The 18,441-nt window shown below is 47.8% G+C and overlaps 2 protein-coding genes across 4 annotated transcripts in view; one reads left to right on the top strand and one right to left on the bottom strand.

Moving 5' to 3' along the window:
• The window catches only part of KATNIP (katanin interacting protein), a 175,713-nt gene extending 166,686 nt beyond the window's left edge, over window positions 1-9,027 (bottom strand). For both annotated transcript variants that reach the window (XM_080830821.1, XM_080830822.1), the window contains exon 1: window positions 8,971-9,027. In XM_080830821.1, coding sequence (XP_080686947.1) covers window positions 8,971-8,977 — 7 coding nt within the window. In that variant the 5' untranslated portion in view covers window positions 8,978-9,027. The remainder of the gene's footprint in view (window positions 1-8,970) is intronic.
• A 189-nt stretch (window positions 9,028-9,216) lies between these two features.
• The window catches only part of GTF3C1 (general transcription factor IIIC subunit 1), a 67,863-nt gene continuing 58,638 nt past the window's right edge, over window positions 9,217-18,441 (top strand). For both annotated transcript variants that reach the window (XM_080831135.1, XM_080831134.1), the window contains exons 1-4: window positions 9,217-9,478; window positions 12,907-13,116; window positions 16,562-16,738; window positions 17,313-17,456. In XM_080831135.1, coding sequence (XP_080687261.1) covers window positions 9,258-9,478; window positions 12,907-13,116; window positions 16,562-16,738; window positions 17,313-17,456 — 752 coding nt within the window. In that variant the 5' untranslated portion in view covers window positions 9,217-9,257. The remainder of the gene's footprint in view (window positions 9,479-12,906; window positions 13,117-16,561; window positions 16,739-17,312; window positions 17,457-18,441) is intronic.

The raw sequence follows: 18,441 nt of genomic DNA on the forward strand, positions 1-18,441 counted from the left end.
GTCTGAGGATGAGGACAGGGGCCTGGCAGCTGGCATGGTATCCTCTGGTTCCCAGCCCCTGCTGGCTGGTTGTCTTCCCTGCCACTAAGGTCAAGTCCAAGGTGCCATTCATCAGCAGGTCTGAGAGGTTTTTCCCTACAGTGAAGATGAAAGTGGCCACATCTCCAGCAAAAGAGAGAATCATTATCGTCATCATCCTAATGGCAGTGAACACATACGGACTTATCATGTGTCAGGTCTTGATCTAAGGGCTTTGTGTCCATGAACGCTTTTAATTTTCACAATAACCCCAGGGGGTGGGGACAACTCTTACCTCTATTCTACAGATGACAGAGAGATGGAGGAAGCCACATACTGCAAGGAATTAGTAGGCAACTGAGTTCTTTATGAAATTGATAAATATTCCCAGGAATGCAAAGTGTATACAGGTGTTGAAAGAATTGGACATAGAGCAGCATAATGAAATACACCCTGGACGCTGTAGTCACTTACATCACCTGCCTGGTCCCTGCAAGCTTCTTCTTCTTTTTTTTTTTTTTTTCATTAAAGATTTCACCTATTTATTTGACAGAGAGAGAGTGCACAAGTAGGGGGAGCAACAGGCAGAGGGAGAATGAGAAGCAGATTCCCTGCTGAGCAAGGAGCCCGACAGTGGAGCCCAGTGGAGCCCAATGCCGGGAGCAATCCTGACCCAAGCAAAGACAGACACCCAACAGAATGAGCCACCCAGGTGCCCCCTGCAGGCTTCTAAACTTGTTTTGTTCCATAGGATCCTTAAAGAGTTCTGAAATCTATCAAGTTCCCTGGACTACATCTGATAAGTCTCTTTTGGAACTATCTATCTTTGATTTCAGGCAGGTTCATAGAAAGGTATCTAAATAGTTTCAGATTCTTTTTAAGATTTTATCTATTTATTTGTTTGAGAGAAAGAGAGTGTTTGAGCGAGTTGGGGGAGGAGCAGAGTGGGGAGGGAGAGGGACAAGCAGACTCTGTGCTGAGTGCCGAGCCAAAGTAGGGCTTGATCTCAGGACCCCAAGATCATGATGTGAGCCCAAGCCAAAAGTTGGACACCTAACCAACTGAGCCACCTAAGCACCCCTCAACAGTCTGGGAGTCTTGAGAGAGATCATGCGTGCACATGCACGTACACACACACACACACACACACACACACACACACACAGAGGCATGTAAACACATTGCATTGCAAAGTCATTCAGAGTCTATAAGAGTGTGGTGGTCCCTGAATGGTTTGGTGATCCAACTTCTGGCCTGGTGCTACACTGACCAATAACCCTCCTATCCCCCAATGACATGTTAAGTCAGGGGCTGCCCCCAGAGTATCCATCAGCTAAGGGTGGTCAAGGTAGCATCAGAGTCAAAAATGAGGCAGGAGGAGGGAGTGATGGTGAACCCGCTGGGAGAGAAAATGGGAGGACAGGAACGCTAACTGCAAAGTAGAGGGACTGCAACAGGGGCTGGGGGTACAGTGAGGGTAGCTAAGTGAAGGCATATTATTAGGACTGGTCTGAAATACTCCAAAGGACAATGTCTGGGGGGGACCATGCTTTTCTCCTTGGCGAAAGAGGAGCCAGGTGAGATCTCTGGAAGATCTGTAGGCTTGGCTGCAAGGGCTTTTCCTCTGCCTGCTTTATGGAGACCAGCCAGCAATTCACAAAGGGACAAACCAGTTGATCTCTTTCCTAGTTAAAATGTTAGCCCAGCAAACACTCATGTACATCTCCCTGTGCCAGTCCTGGGGCCAAAGGCTGGGTAGACAAAGGAACGAGAGTGGGTTTCTGTCCCCAAGGAAGAGGAAAGGCATGGAGCCCAGTACCTGTGACACAGCAGGATACATGAGGGGGCCAAGGGACCCCACCATGTGGGAGGAGTTAATTTTGCAGGTGGTATCAGTCACCACAATCCACAGTGTGGAGGTGACCTGAAAGGAGACAGCTGGCGGGGAACACAGCAAGGGGAAGGGAGGGAGGTGGGAAAGATTATGGTGTGCACGAGAAATGGCCCGTTTCTGAAATGGCCTGGGCAGCGGTTGAAATGTCAGATGTCTATAGGCTTAGGCTAATATTCTCAACGCAAGAAAAAGGCACTTGCTGACCAACGTCCTCAGCCAGAAGAGATCAAACTGTCATCACATGTCCAAGGTCAAGAGGGACCAACATTCAGGGCTGGAGGAACGGGGCTTTGTGGGAATGCAGGCCCATAGGCCAAAGCAACCTTCCATCAAGAGACTGACAAATCCAGGTTTTTATGAGAAACCACAACTTTTAAATATGGCAAAGCTCATCAATGGACCCAGTTCAGGCCACCATAATACCTCTCTGAACATGAAGGTAGGTGGGTAGGTGGGTATCTAAACGTGAGACTGAAGACCGGCAGACCAACCACGTAGGATAGGGGAAGGGAGGCACATGGCTTTCCCAGGGAAATTCTCAGACTTAAGGTGCTGTGACCACGGCAATTGTGACCAATTATTAAAGTTACAAGGGTCAAGTTGTTCATCAGCAGTCAGTCTGGTGCCATTGAGGATAACGGACACTTCCTTCCTCTTACATAAAGTGAGCTGTGAACGGCACCAAGCTCCTCCTTCCAACTAACCACATTGCTCCTTGGCAGCCCTCTCCTACTTGGAAACAGAGGTGCAGCCACAGGGTCAGATCCTGAGGGAGCCAAGGAGGTAGGCAAGGGCAGTGCCTTTTGAACTGTGCTCTTCAACCAGACTAATGGATTGGCCTTGCCCACAGACTCACTTCCCAAGTCTAACAACCTGGCCACACATGGATGGGGACAAGTTTGAGACAGGCCTTTGATGACATACTCTAGACATAGAGACTCTATGGGCCACGTATTTATTTTGCCTGCTGAAGGCCTGCTTTGTTGAACGTACATGTTAACTGGCTGAGTCCCAGCTCTGCTCTCTGCTAGCTGCGGGCTATAAATGGGCCCAATGACACTGAGTGTCCTACGGAGCTGTCTCAAGAATCAAATCAGATCCTGCATGGCAGGGGCCGGCCAACTTTTCCAGGAAAGGGCCAGATGGTCAAGAGTTTTGGCTTTATGGACTATATGGTCTCTGCCACAACTAATCACCTTTGCCACTGAGGCATGAAGAGATCCATAGACTGTACGCATTTATATGCAAGTGGGCATAGCTGTGTTCCAATAAATCTTTATTTACAAAAGCAGGCAGGGAGCCAGACTGCACTGAGAAAGGGGAAGACCTTTACAGTTGCTATTTTCTAGGGAATCCCATGTGGGATTATAGTTAGCTGTTGATGACTAGCTTTCTCATCAGATTATGAAGTTCTTTGACAGAGAATATATCCCCCGTTTTTTCTTTCAGATTAAAATGAAGAGAACAGGTATATACAGCACATTTGTGCCACACAATAGTAATCCGTAGGGATTTCCAAAATTGCCCAAGTGAATGCAAGAACAGGATTGTAACTTCAGATGCCTCTGGGGCCCAGGCAGGGAACACATACAACGCGAGGCAGGGGCAGTCAGGGAGGTGCTGTGGCAAAGTGGAAAGTGTGCCTCCCTGTTCAGGGGGGAGGGTCTCCACTTGGCTCCAGCTATGAAAAAGCTGTTGCCATACACAACTGTGATTTGGTGTTAATAGATTTTATTGATCTTTGTTAAGAAAATACCACAATAAGGTATTTATGAGAAATCCCTCCATTTTTCAATGTTGATGACTTGTTCAAAATTTGAAAAAAATAAAACATTATGGACCAAGCAAATGTAACTGTGGGCTGATTCATTTAGAGGCCCCTAATTTGTAACCTCTGGTTTAAAGAATTCATTTTCCAACCTGCTACATTGCTCCTTTTTTTTTTTAAGGTGAAAAAAATGTTTAACTTCTATGTTCAAAAAATCAACTTAAAGGAAGTTTTTTAAAAAATATTTTATTTATTTATTTTGACAGACAGAGATCACAAGTAGGCAGAGAGGCAGGCAGAGAAGGAGGGGGGGGGGAAGCAGGCTCCCCGCCGAGCAGAGAGCCCGATGTGGGGCTCAATCCCAGGACCCTAGGATCATGACCTGAGCCGAAGGCAGAGGCTTTAACCTACTGAGCCACCCAGGTGCCCCAACTTAAAGAAAGTTTTAAGGTACTACAAGGAGGGGCACCTGGGTGGCTTAGTCAGTTAAGCATGCAACTCTTCATCGAAGCTCAGGTCTTGATCTCAGGGCTGTGAGTTCAGGCCCCACACTGGGCTCTGTGCTGGGTGTGGAGCCTAATTTAAAAAGAAAAAAAAAAGAATACTACAATAAACTCCCATCTACTTTTCACTTAGATCCAGTCTAACTCGTCTTGATATCTCTGGATTCCAGCACACAGAAGGCACTGAAATGTGGACTTACTAAATGAATGTCCTAAGGAAGAATAAGCAAAACATAGAGCGTCAACTTCCTCTAAGCTAAAAATCACTGAACTGGATCCAACTCAAGGGTGGGTGCAAAGAAGGAAGGAAGACAGAACAGACATAGGGACTCCACGGGCAATGCATTTATTTTGCCTGCTGAATGCCTGCTTTGTTCTAGTTCACATCATTTTTGGCTTGGTTTATTTTAAATAGTAAGAGAAACCAACAAATCACCAGGAGCCCAGGTGAATACCGTACCAGACCAGAAGAGACCAGACATGCTGACAGCATACTTTCAACAAAATCTTACTAATTCAACCGTCACCCGTTTTGCAGTTTGGGATTATTTAGACAAGCTAGGCTAAATTTCATCTTGGCATTATTAATTCTTTGAGAAAGTGTACTAAGCAAATGAACAGGGTAAGCGGGGGAAATGTTGAATATTTGCTCTGGGGAGAGCAAAAGCAAATGAACAGCTTTAAAATCCTTTCTAATTATGTTGATGTGCTGAACTTTTGTCTAATTATTATGTTCCTTGAAAACTGAGCAGAAATATTTTTTTTTCCTTGAACCATCTCATATTCTAAAAGCATTGGAAGAAATGACTTTAACATAAAGGTGAACACTACATAGCAAAAGACTCACACGTTGCTTGTTTACATTCAGGTAAATAAAAAAATGCCACACGTTGGCTTTTCCTTTAAACAAACAGAGGGCTAATTACAAAGATTATTATTTGCTAGAGAGCTTCATCAGAATCCCCCCTCCCTCTTCTGCCAGCTGAAGTCTGCCCATTTGCAGACAATGACAGGATTTGCTACCACTTCCGAGTGCTTTTTGTAAGGCAGACTTGGTGTTACGTGTGTTCACACTTAGTCTCGTGTAATTCAACAGTGGGTTACCAGACCAAACAAAGTAAGCCTTATCATCAGCTCCATCTTATTGACAGGAAAACTGAGGCTCAGAGAGGTCAGAGTACACAGCGGAGATGTGAATCCATCAGTATACAGCCCCCCAAATATATCAACATTATGTCACGCTGCATTGCAGAGCCAGTTAAAACTTGCCCAAAGCCAAAACCAATGGGCCAGGAAAAATGTGAAAAACCATGGTGATTTGGACCTGTAGAATCAACCAAACTATAACCCAGTTTGGAGACACTTGCTAGATACTTAAGCTTTTGTAAGTTTGGGAAGTAAATATCTTTTCAATAATGCCAGGCTTGGCGCATCTAGTTGGCTAGACTCACAGTTCATCACAGCATGCTTCACTTTACCCATCAGGTAGGTGCCTATAAAATTGTCGTGTAAGGGGCATCTGGGTGGCTCAGTTGTTAAGCGTCTGCCTTCAGCTCAGGTCATGATCTCAGGGTCCAGGGAACCAGACCGGCATCGGGCTTCCTGCTATGCAGGAAGCCTGCTTCTCCCTCTCCCGCTCCCCCTGCTTGTGCTCCCTCTCTCGCTTTGTCTCTCTCTATCAAATAAATAAATAAAATCTTAAAAAAAAAAAAAAGTTGTGTAAATCTAAGTCTTAAAAATTGTAATGGAAAAGGGATCCTTTGAATGCTAAATCTGATCTTGGGGCAAATGCTTTCTTAAAGAGAAATAGTTTTTCCTTTTTGTAACCAATCTGTAAATTAACAGGTTCCTCAATCGGGCCATGATAACGCTTTAGGAGTGAGAGAGATGATGACAGAGCGACTGGGCGGGACTTCTTGAAAATGATCTATAGCGATGTTTCTCAAACTGTTTTCCCCAGACCCTGGGAGGAAGAGGGGTTCACAAGGACAAAACCATTTTCATCACAATTCTAAGACATCCTCACCATGTTGCTATCTGCACTGATGATGGGACAGCGGCAGTAGGTAAAACTGTTACAGGGCAGCGGCACCAAACTGTCCTAGCAGTCGTCGTATTCTTTACTGCCATGTACTCACAATAAATCAACAACCAAAAAACCACTGTCACCTAAGAATATCCTTATGAAATTGTAAAAGTTAGTTTTACTCCATTTCTTCTCATGAGTCCACAGCTTTTCAATATTCTGTGCGACGCAAAGGCAAATACACACCAAGCACTTCTGCTACAAGCTAAAATCCGATGGTTGATCCCAGAAAACACTCATGTGTGCTTGTTTGAGTTACCAGCTGAACTAGCCACACATGTATAGAATGCCATTTTTACTTGAATACAACTAACAAACTATAACTATTCAGACCTGGGTGTCTCACAGACACTTTCTCAAATAGGAAAAAAAAAAAAAAAAAAAGAAAAGAAAAGAAAGAAAGAAAGGGAGTCAGTCCCTTCAAGGAAATAACTGACAGTGTCTATTGCCCAAATGAAACTTGTTTCTACTACCTTGAGTTTAGCAGCTTAAACTTTTTGCTAAAAAATGAGCCAGGGGGTGATATTAACAAATATGATTTTCTTGATATTGTATAATGACATTCCACTTGATATTACATAATGGAATTTGAAATGTCAACATTTGGAAGATTTGCAGAACTCAGTAAACCAACATTTTCCAAATGACCAATGCCTAATGTAATAAAATCATACGTGGGTAAAATATCTGAACAAAGGGCAAAATAAACCAATGGATTTTAAATGTAACAGAGAACAAAAAGTTCACCAATATGGTCTCAGACAGCACATTGTACATATCCTTCAAGAAACTACCGTGTGCTAAGTTTTGGTATAGCATCAAAAAAGAATGTCTACAGTTATTTGAAAAGGCAATTAAAATCTGTGTGAGGTCAGACTTTCTTCATATACACTAGCCAAAAGACACAACAGTTTGGTTGCTGAAACAGAAATGAGAGTCTAGCTATTTTCTGTCAAGCCAGACATTGAAGAGATTTGAGACAATGTAAGATAATGCTACTCTTCCTACTAATATTTTTGGGGGGGCATAGCTATCTTTCATTAAAATTATTACTTATATTCAGAAGTAATGGGCTTACTGTTATTTTTTTTTACTGTTATTTTTTAATATTTATTTTACTGAGAGAGAGAAAGCACACTGCGTGTGGGGAGGCGCGGAGGGAAGGAATCTTAAGCAGATTCCCTGCTGAGTGTGGAGCCCATCTCGGGGCTCCACTTCACAACCCATGAGATCATGACCTGAGCCAAAACCAAGATCTGGATGTTTAACCAACTAAGCCACCCAGGCGCCCCAAGTTTACTGTTATTTTTAAGTAGTTGATAAATGAATGTTCTAAGATGTTCTCAGCTTTACTTCCTGATACGGTAAATATCATAGATATAAAATACATAAAGCTCTTTCGAGGTTAAGAGCATAAAGGTGTCCTGAGGTTAAAAATATTTGAGAACTATTGTTCTGTAGCAATGTTACATTGACCTTTCCACCAGGCAAACAGCAAATGACGTTTTATAGTACCTCTAAAGTACAAAGGGCAAAGATGTCTTTTAAGTATATATCAGACTGTTCAATTAAAATAAATTTTTCCCCACACTGCATTAAGTGGATACAAGGAACAAATTCCTGAAAGTAAGGGATAGTGATGAAATGAGAACAATGATCTGGATTCTAGCACAGATCCTAACAGTGTGTCTAGACATTAGTCTTCCTATCTTCAAAATGAGATCAGAACAGCCTATCTGTAGATTGTTTTCAGTGGTCAATTCCATGATTCTAATCAGGAACTCTAAATAAGTGGCCCACAGGCGGCAACTGGCCATCTGGCCTTCAGGCTGATAGGCTGTCATGGTATTTAGAGAAGTGCCCTAGGAAAATAATTGGTTGGAACTGAGTGAGAAGCTTTCCTTTCAAAAGGGGAATTGATTTTCAGTCACAGCCCAATCCAGCCCACCAGACTTGCCCCTGCAGATATCTCCATTTGCAATGTCAGGAATGAAGGGCCTCCAAAATCCATTCCAAATCTCAAAGCTCTGTAATTTAACTCCAGAGACAGAGTGTCTGGGTTTCTTACTCACTCTGCCACTTGCTGGCTCTTTGATTTGGGGCAAGTTAACTTAATTCCTTTGAGCCTCAGTTTCTTCATTTGCAAAACAGGATAACACCACTGACCTCAAAGGGCAGGAATGAAGTTTAACGAGGTGTTGCTCGACAGCGCTTACAGAGTTCCTGGCACTGAACAGTATTAATTATCAACATCAAAGCTCAGAAAAAGAGTATGCCCTTGACTTCGTCCACCCACCTTACCAACTCCGTTTTCCCATTACCTGACGACCGCACTCCCCAAGATGACGCTTATCCCCATACCAACTCCCAGATTTCACAGTTCCACATCCGAGGAAGACACACAAGACCCCGCTTCAGACTTCTGCCTCTGCTTTCCACTCTAAACCTCTTCTGAGCCCCCGACCCGTACCGGGTTTCTACAACAACACAACTCTGCACAGTGGCCAAACCACTGACCACTCCCCCCAGCCTCTTCTTCCCATCCCTGTCCACTAGGGCTCCCTTTCCCTCTGATCAGAGACCACCCTAGGTCAGGCAGTGGTGGCCCAGGGCTCTCTTGCCTAGGATTCTGTTCTAGGGAGCCGAGGGAGAGATAGGAGAATAACTGCCCGACCACCTGGAGGGGCCCACGGACACTCACCGTCCATCCCTTGAGGCGGCGGTTCCGGGTGCTCGAACCGGAAGCAGCCCCTACACTGTTTGCAGTTCCCCTGGTTACTGCGGGGTTCCGGACCAATGGCGGTGGAGCCCCGAGGACTGAGCCCGCCCCCAAAGGGCGCAACGTGACGTCGGCGCTCTTGGAACTCCTCCTCCGATCCGTAGGTCCAACTCGCCTCCCAGGGCTGTCGATCGTTCTGCGCAGGCGCGCTGGAGGGCCTTTAGAGTCCTGGTGCGCAGGCGCCCGGGGAGCTGCAAACTGAAGTAGCAATGGACGCGCTGGAGTCGTTGTTGGACGAGGTGGCCCTGGAGGGGCTTGATGGCCTGTGTCTGCCCGCGCTGTGGAGCCGTCTGGAGACGCGAGTGCCTCCCTTCCCGCTCCCTTTGGAGCCCTACACGCAGGAGTTCCTCTGGCGGGCCCTTGCCACCCACCCGGGCATCAGCTTCTATGAAGAGCCTCGGGAGCGACCCGACCTCCAGCTCCAGGACCGGTCAGCGGCCTGGCCCTGAGGCGGGCGGGCGGGCGGGCGGGCGGCGCAGAGCCCGGCATCGGAGGGCGCTGGGAGGGGCCCAGGTTCTGACGGGAGCGGGCGGGAGAAAGGAGTGGCGCCGAGGGGCCGGGGGGAGGACCGCGAGTCTGATGGGGGCGCGGCAGTAAGGTTGGCTGGGGGTCCCTCGGGCCTGGCAGAGCCCGGGCCTCTGATGGAGTTGGGGGTCATTTAGTGATGTCCCATTCGGTCCGTGTAGGTGTTTGGGTGGTGGTGAGCAGGACTGGGGCGGGGGGGGGTATTCTTCAAGCTTCTAAGAGTGCTCCTTTTTCGTGGTGGGAAGGAAGTCAGTTTAGATCAAGGCTGGAGACTTTGAGGTTAGCCACCCTTTCTGGGGCATTCTCAGTTCTGGACTAGAGAACCTAAGGCAACTAGAGATCGGCATAACAGCAAGGTTAGCAATAATAATAATAATATAATAACAACAACAGCAGCTAGCATTTATTGAGTGCTTATTATTGGCCTGTTATTATACTGTAAGATCCTGTTTTGGGAGGTTCAGGAGATGGAACTCACTTGATCCTCAGCAGTAGGTGCTGTCATTGTCCCCATTTTGCAGAAGAGGAAACTGAGTCATAGATTGAGGAACCTATCCAACGTTCCTGAGGTTATAAGTGACCAGAGTGTTGATTTAAACCCACACAGTCTGTCTCTATAGAGTCTGTGCCGTTAAGCCAAATTGTGAGGAGAGGTTCCCAGAAGTAATACTGAAAACAAGACTTCAAGATTGGATTTAGGTGGCCAGTTGGCAGAGTATTCTGGAGAGAGAACAGCAAACGTGGAAAGCCTAAAGGAGGAGAAGTGTGGTTGAGGTGCAGGACTGTAGATGGGGAATAATAGTAGTTGGCACTTACATGTATGCATATTGTGAGCTAGGACTTGCTAAGATCCTGACATATAACAAGTTAACTTTTTTTTTAAGATTTTGTTTATTTATTTGACAGAGATCACAAGTAGGCAGAGAGGCAGGCAGAGAGAGAGAGAGGAGAGGAGGAAGCAGGCTCCCTGCCGAGCAGAGCGCCCGACTCGGGGCTCAATCCCGGGACCCCGAGACAACGACCCGAGCCAAAGGCAGAGGCTTTAACCCGCTGAGCCACCCAGGCGCCTCTAGCAAGTTAATTTTTACAATAACTTTAGGAGGTGGGTATAATCATTTCCATTTTCCCGGAGAGAAAAGTCAGGCCCAGAGATGATAAGAAACTTTGTTCAAGGTATCAGCTAGCAAGAGCAGAAACCAGAATTTGAATCCATGAAGTTTGGCCTACAGAATCTTCTCTGCCCTTAGAGATAGCACTGGAGAGGTAATCAGTGGTCTTTAATCCACTTAAAGAGTTTATCCTTTATCAAAAGAACCATTGGAAGCCCCGCCTCCCCCCCCCCAAAGAAGGGTCAGACTGAGGGCAGAGTGTGAAGTTGAGAGATTTTAGTAATCCAGTCAAAACCAATCATGGTTTGATGTGGTTTGTAGGTTGGGGTTCAGAGCCAACAGGCTGAGAAAGAATCCTGCAGAAGTCTTCGGTGCTATGAGGCTTTAATTAAAGCATGGGAACAGGACCGGTGGGGCAGAAAGAGCAGCACAGTGGTTGTATTGGGGGGGGGGACCAATTTATATACTTTCAAGTTGGGGGACGTGAAGACAAAGGGAGGTTTCCAAACGGACTCTCCTATGTTAAGGAAGACTCACAGGACCCTGGAGGCCTGGCTGTTTTCAAGCTAAGGTTGGTTTTTCCCTCTAGCAAAGCATCAACTTTAAGACAGTTGGGAGCTTCCTGGAGGAACTATACGCTTCCTGCCTTAAGTAACAATGGGCAGCAGGTGATAAGGAAATTTAATTTCATCTACTTTTCCTTCTTGCCTTTGTTCTCCCCATCACTTTTGCTTACTATGGGGCAGGTGAGAATACATAAGAGAAGCAGATGGCATCGAGACATACAAAGCAGAAGAATCAAGAGGATTTGGTGACTGGATGTGGGGTATAGGAGAGGGGGGAATCAGGGATGATGGCTTCTGATTCCTGATGTTCAGGCTCCTGAGTGAATATTGATGCCCATCCCTGTTAGTAGAGAACACAGAAGAGCAGCAAGGTTGTTGAGTCTCAGGGAAGGTGGGCTAGGTGCTGAATGTACTTGGAGTCACATGGAATTCAACATTCCTTTGGGTGATCCGTGGAGATCCTGTTCAGTAAACATGTTGCTTCCTTGGGTGAAAGCAGGCCAGAGGGAGGGATAGAGCTGGACATGGGCAGTCATCCCGTATGGTTGGCTATTAAAGCCATGAGCCAGGATCATCCCTGGAAGAGAATATGGTGTGATGGGAGGCCTGAGACATGGTCCTCAGGTGCACCTACATTGAAAGGCCGGATGGAGAACTAGGAACCCTCAAAGAAGCCTAGGAAGTTGCGGCTGAAGAGGTGGAGGACAGCAGTCCACAGCTGCCTCTTGGCAGATGGTGGAAGATGTGATTTGGGAAGGGGGGATAAAGCCGGGTAGAGATCACAGAGAAGGCGAGGAAGGAAAGGGCTGGTACGTGTAAGTGGGATTTAGCCTCAACTAGACTAGCTCAGGCTGTGAGCAGGGTTTGTAAGGAAAGCTTAACAAACTTGGCTGACTGCATAAGGGAAGAAACGCAAGTCAGATGTGTCCCCATGGCATTGATACGACATATTTGGGAGAAAGTGGAAAGGAGGGACTTCATTGGAGGCGGAGAGAGGCAGTCATAACTTTGATTTGGATCTCCTTGAATTCATTCAAGGTGTTTGGTAGACAACTGGAGACGCAGGATCAGTGTTTGGAGGAAAAGACAGGACTGAGGATTCAGAGGTGAAAATTGTTAACATGCAGGCATTGGATTTGGAGGAAAACGGAAAGGCCATGACTTGGGCCAGTAGATGGTTCTGGTTCTAGCATTCAGCTTCTGGGGTGGATTTGGGAGACCCTGGGAAGGTCTGTGTTCTTTGGGATAGAAAGGCAGGAATGCTGCTCTAATCTGCATTTGCAAGGCTGGAGGACTGAGTGAGCTCATGGCTCTCTGATCTCTGCGGGAGGTCGTCAGAAGAACGCGCCAGGGGCGCCTGGGTGGCTCCAGTCAGTTAAGCATCCGGCTCTTGGTTTCTGGTTTCGGCTCAGGTCATGATCTCAGGGTCGTGAGATCCAACCCTGCTTTGGGCTCCCAGCGTGAAGTCTGCCTGGGATTCTTTACTTCTTTCTCTCCCTCCTGGAGTGCTCCCTTTCTAAAAATAAATAAAATCTTTAATTAAAAAGAAAGAGAGAAAGAAAGAAAGAAAGAAAAAAAAGAAGAGAAGAACGAGGAGCGAAGTATGTATTTTTCCGAAGCTAAGTTGTCCTTTGGTATTTGTGCTTTCCCTTTTTTAGGTATGAAGAGATTGACTTGGAAACCGGAATTTTGGAGTCCCGGAGGGATCCAGTCGCTCTGGAGGATGTCTACCCCATTCATATGATCTTGGAGAATAAGGACGGCATCCAGGGCTCTTGCCGGTACTTCAAGGAGAGAAAGAACATAACCAGTGACATCAGGACCAAGACTTTACAGCCCCGTTGTATGATGGTGGAAGCGTTTGGCAGGTAACCTGTCTGCAGCTTCAGAGCCTCATGGACCCCCTCCTGCCTTGAAGCCAAGCGGGGACAGTCAGAGCGCGGAGACTGTTCTGTGTGTCAGCCCTGCACCAAGCAAGCTCCCCGTCCTGCACCACACTCTTGGGTGTGCTAATTTGGCTCAGGGGCCTGCTTTCTCTTTCCCTTGTGTCCCCAGGCCTGGCACAGTGGGGCAGAGCCTCCGGCTTTCATTTGCATCAGCGCCTTGCCTTCTCCTGTCCAGGCTAGGGGTCCCGTTTCCCCAAGTGGCTAATGCAAATTGTCACCTTCTGGAGCTAGTCCCCATTCCCACCTCCCTTCCCACTTCACAGAGCAGGGAAAAGCTGCCAGTGGGAACTCTGCCGACTTCCAACTTCTTCTGCTTGCAACTTTTCCACATCTCTTTCTCCTCTCCCTGTTCCTGCACTTTCTCCGCTGGGGCTCTCAACTCAGCTGTAATGACTTGCCCATCTCACAATAGGACCTTCTCTTGACCTCAGATCTCCTGGGGCTGTAGAGCACTCCTGCTGCTCGCAGCTGTGCTTCCTGGAAGAAATAGCTCTTTCTCCTACACTCCTCTGCCCACTGATGTCTGCCTTTATTTCTTCACCGAAATCTTACCCTCTAAGATTCCTACTAACCAGTCTGGGGACGCTGTTTGGCCCTAAGTTTCTTGACCCTTCCACCCCAGGTCAGGGAGTTTTTAAAGCTTTTGTGGCGTGCTTCCTGCTTTGTTTTTCTGTTCTGGCCCATCCTCACCAGCTGTCTCCTGGACTCCCTGACTTCCGTCCACCCCTTAAATGTTGGAGCTGCTCCCGGGGGCTCTTTCTCTTCCCCAGACGTCTCCCAAGTGCCACATGTGGAGTTCAGTAACGCCTTCCTCAGTGTGCCCAGAAGTTAGAGCATCACAACTCCTTCACCCCAAACCTGCCTCCTCTTCCCTTCTTTGCCTCTTTTGTGACTTCCTCTGCTCCAGGGAATTCCCTTGTGCCTGCTGTACGAGCCGCAGACCTGGGACTCCGGAGCCCCTTCTCTCCAGACTTACTCTGCATTCAGCTGGCCACCAAGTCCTGTGGACTTGACCTTCTCAGACCCTCTTTGGCCTCAGGATAATGCAAGAGTCTCCTGCCTCCTTTCTTGCTGTCCCCTCTCTCTGTCTCTCTCTCTTTTTTTTTAATGATTTGTTTGTTTATTTTAGAATAAATAAAGGAGCCTCCCTGCTAAGCCCAGGGCCAGATGTGGGGCTGGATCCCATGACCCTGAGATCATGGCCTGAGCCAGCATCAAGAGTCAGACACTCAGCTAGACACCCCTTTCTCTCCTTTCTGGAACTTTCCACACCACAGGGCACATTTTTTTCTCTAAGAATTGTGACGAATAGTGCCTTGGTCACTTGGGAGGTGTTTCTGACTGGGCACATATGCCCTGTATACGTGCTTTGTTTAGCCAGCACGGTGTTCTTTTTGTTTTTAATTTTGTTTCATTGCTGATATTTAAAATCTGGATTTCTAGCTTTTCTTAAAAAAAAAAAAAATCATAGGATCTAGCTGCCCTGGGACTGATTTTCACTTGGTGATACAGGCCAGAGCCATGAGCCGTATCCCACCTAGTGCTCCACACTCTGCAGCTCCCTCCCTGCTGATCTTAGCCCATCGGCCTGTGTGGGACCTACGCTCTGTCCCCCCAGCTCTCCCACTGTAGCCCTTCAGCCAACCTGAGTCTTCCTTGTGCTGTGGCCCAAATGTGTACAGCTCATTTCTGTCTCAGGGCTATCGCATCCGCTGTTCCTTCTGCTTAGAACGTTCTGCCTCAGATCTTTCCATCTCTCCCCACTCCTCTTCAGTCAGTCTTCAACTCGGCTCCTCAGAAAGCATCCCTGTTGCCCAGGCACTGTTATGTTACTCTTCGTTGTACCAAAAATGATCTTTTATTTATTTATTTACTTACTTATTGAATATATATATATATATATATATATATATTTTTTTTTTTTGAGACAGAGAGCAAGAGAGTGCGAGCAGAAGGCAGGGAGGGGCAAAGGGAGAGGGAAGGAATCTTGAGCAGGTGTGCTTGCCCAGCGTGGTGCCCTGCGCAGAGCTCGGTCTCACGACCCCGAGATCATGACCTGACCCAAAATCAAGAGTCGGGCACTTAACTGACTTGAGCCACCCAGGCGCCCCCAGTACCAAACGTGGTCTGAAGTGTTGATTCACACCACCCCTTCCTCACCGGAGCGTAAACTCTTGAGGGTGGAAACCCTGTCTTGTTTATGGCCCTATCTCTAGGACCTAGAATACGCCTGGCACCACCTCAGCTCCTAAAAATGTCCGTTGACTGATGGGTGATCCTGATGGGTGTGGGGTTACAGCCACTGACCTGTGTCATGACATCTGACCTCTCCGTGATGGCACTGCAGGACCTTTCAGGATGTGGACTCCCACTGACCCCTTGAGCTCACCTTCTGCTTTCTCGCTTGGGAGCCCAGCCCACACTTTCCAGCCAGGCCATACCACTTGCCTCCCAGGAAGGCCTGTTCCTTCATGCCTCCGGAAACTTGGAGGTTCTGCTTTCTTGTCCTTCACCTACCCCACTGACTGCGAATTCTAGGATCCCCTCCCATGAGAGCGTCCCCTGGTTACCATGCACGCATTCTGTTCACACATGCAGGCTGGATTGGGGCCTCTTCGCGAAATGGCATTTCATAGGCTTGGCCATCAGAGTTGCTCTCTGCCCTTGGGCCCTAGGATAATCGCTCACTCTCCTGACTTTCTCCTTCTGCGGACTGTGATGCCGGGAGATACCGCTTTTATTTATCTTGGTATCTCTGGTGCTTTGCATTGTGCTTAATCAGTACTTGACATCCTGTCTGAGGGCCACACTCAGCACTTCCGGCCTTGCAGGAGTCACTGAGTCAGCTAACTGGAATGTTGGGATTTTAACGTTCAGTGCAGTAAACCTGAGTGCATTTGAAAAGCAGCAGGCCTGTTCCCCTGGTCTCAAACTTGCTTTTCCCGGGTGACCTCTGCCAGTTTAACTTTGTAAGCCTGTTTGAGATGAGAGAGCATAGATTCTAAGTCTGTGACCGAGGGAGAGGAGCAGCCAGGCAGAGGAAACAGCTTGTTTGGGACCAGCAGGGCCAAGGGGGGTAAGAGGCAGAGCTGTGGAGGGTGCATAGGACATTCCAGGCCCTGGTGAGGAACTGGGGGTTCGGTCTGAGTGTCTTAGCAAGACAGTGGAGGGCTCCACGCAAGATGACAGGGTTGGTTCTGTTCAGCCCAAACACCATGCAATTTGGAGATGGAAACCTCACCTGGGGCATTGTGAACTTCTAAGAAGCAAGACAAAATGGTGATTCTCTAGGTTCTGTTTTTTCACATTTTGATTCTCTTCAAGTCACTTCAAGTTATTTCTTCCATGTGGTTGTTCTCGTTTGCAGGTGGGGAAAGAGACTGATCATCGTTGCCTCCCAGGACATGCGTTACAGGGCCTTGATAGGCTTGGAGGGTGACCCGGACCTGAAACTCCCCGACTTCTCCTACTGCATTTTGGAGCGATTAGGCCGGTCCCGGTGGCAAGGGGAGCTCCAGCGAGACCTCCATACCACTGCTTTCAAGTAAGGGCATGATTCGCTTCTCTCCTGAAATGCTAGGACTCCCTGATGATTGTGCCCTGCCCCCAGCGCAGGCCTGTTGACTTCCCTTCCCCATTCCTCTCTGACCTGCCACTGGGGCAGTCTGCAGCCCGTGTCGATTGGGCGTCAGCGCTTTGTTTTTTGAAGAGACCCTGGGGCGACTGTATAGTGTCCGAACCAGGCATCTTGAGAGTGGAAGGTGGAGCTCCAGGGGGAGGCCAGAGCAGTGGGCATAAATTGGGTCCATCAGGCCAACCAGAATGTAGAGTGACTTTACTCATTGGCTACTGCAGGACTGGAGACACGTCCCATTCCTTTCCCTTTCCCTAGGCTTCTACCCCCATCTCCCATCCACCTCCGCTGGGGATCTGGGGTGCGCTGAGGCTGAGGCATGCCTCTTCTTTTGAGGCCATTGTCTCACAGCGACTGTTCCCTTGGAGTGGCTGGATAGGAAGTATGTCTTTAGCACTTAATGTTCACGTGAGAGGCCCTCTACTGTTGGGCAAAAGCCATCAGCAAAGCAAAATGACACAGCCACACTCTTCCTCTCCTCCAGGGTTGATGCTGGGAAGCTCCACTATCACCGGAAAATTCTGAACAAAAACGGGCTCATTACGATGCAGTCCCATGTGATCCGATTACCCACTGGAGCCCAGCAGCACTCCATTCTCCTCCTTCTGAACCGGTTTCACGTGGACAGGTACATCGTGCAGACACCAAAACACTTTGTTCTGGTGAAATTTCAGCCATGTGGATTAGACCTCTACACATCATAGAGGCAGAATCACATAATGACTACAGCTTTTTTTTTTTTTTTTTAAGATTTTATTTGACACAGAGATCACAAGTAGGCGGAGAGGCAGGCAGAGAGACGGGGACGCAGGCTCCCTGCTAAGCAGAGAGCCCGATGCAGGGCTCGATCCCAGGATCCTGAGATCATAACCTGAGCCGAAGGCAGAGGCTTAACCTACTGAGCCACCCAGGTGCCCCATGACTACAGCTTTTTAAGAAAAATATTTACGGTCTATTTCTGATTCTGAAAGTTTTAAGTCATGCTGATTTAGAAAGTTTGGAGGTTATACAGAAAAGAAGGAGAAAAAAATCCTATAACCCCACAGGCCGGCAATAGGAATTGTTAACATGTTGGTGAAATTTTGGGGAGAGTGTAAAAGGAACAACAGATAAATCGAATTAGATTCGTTACAGTGCCAGAATTGAGAGTGAACTGTTTCCAGTTTAAAATTGGCGTGTTTTTCCAATAGCAGCTCTAGAGGGCTTGATGGGAAGGTTTCCGCTGAGTGCTGTGCGAGATGTTGCTGTTCAGCTTTGTGTCCTCGTCCGGGCAGGATGTGTGAAGGGTGCCCACTCCCTTCTGAGCATCAGAGAGTGGGAGTGAGTCTCTGACTCTTTGCTCCTGTTGGGGTAACTGCCTGGCATGGGAATGGGGGATAGAAAAGGTCCACCACCGTTTAGAGAGGCCTCTGCTCCAGCACCTCCTGCCCTCCTTGATGAGAGGTGCAGCAACCAGGGTGGGGGAGGCAGAGTTGGTGAAGGACCTAGAATAACATAGCCCTTGGGCGAGTAAGCTGGATGCCCCTGAGTCCGTGGCCACCAGTGCCCAGTGGTGGAGGCAAGTGGTGCACGGGAGACTTGAGGGGCAGTAGGCGTTCCCCCTTCCCTGGACC

This window comes from Martes martes, assembly GCF_963455335.1.
Source record: "Martes martes genome assembly, chromosome: 18".
NCBI lineage: Eukaryota > Metazoa > Chordata > Mammalia > Carnivora > Mustelidae > Martes > Martes martes.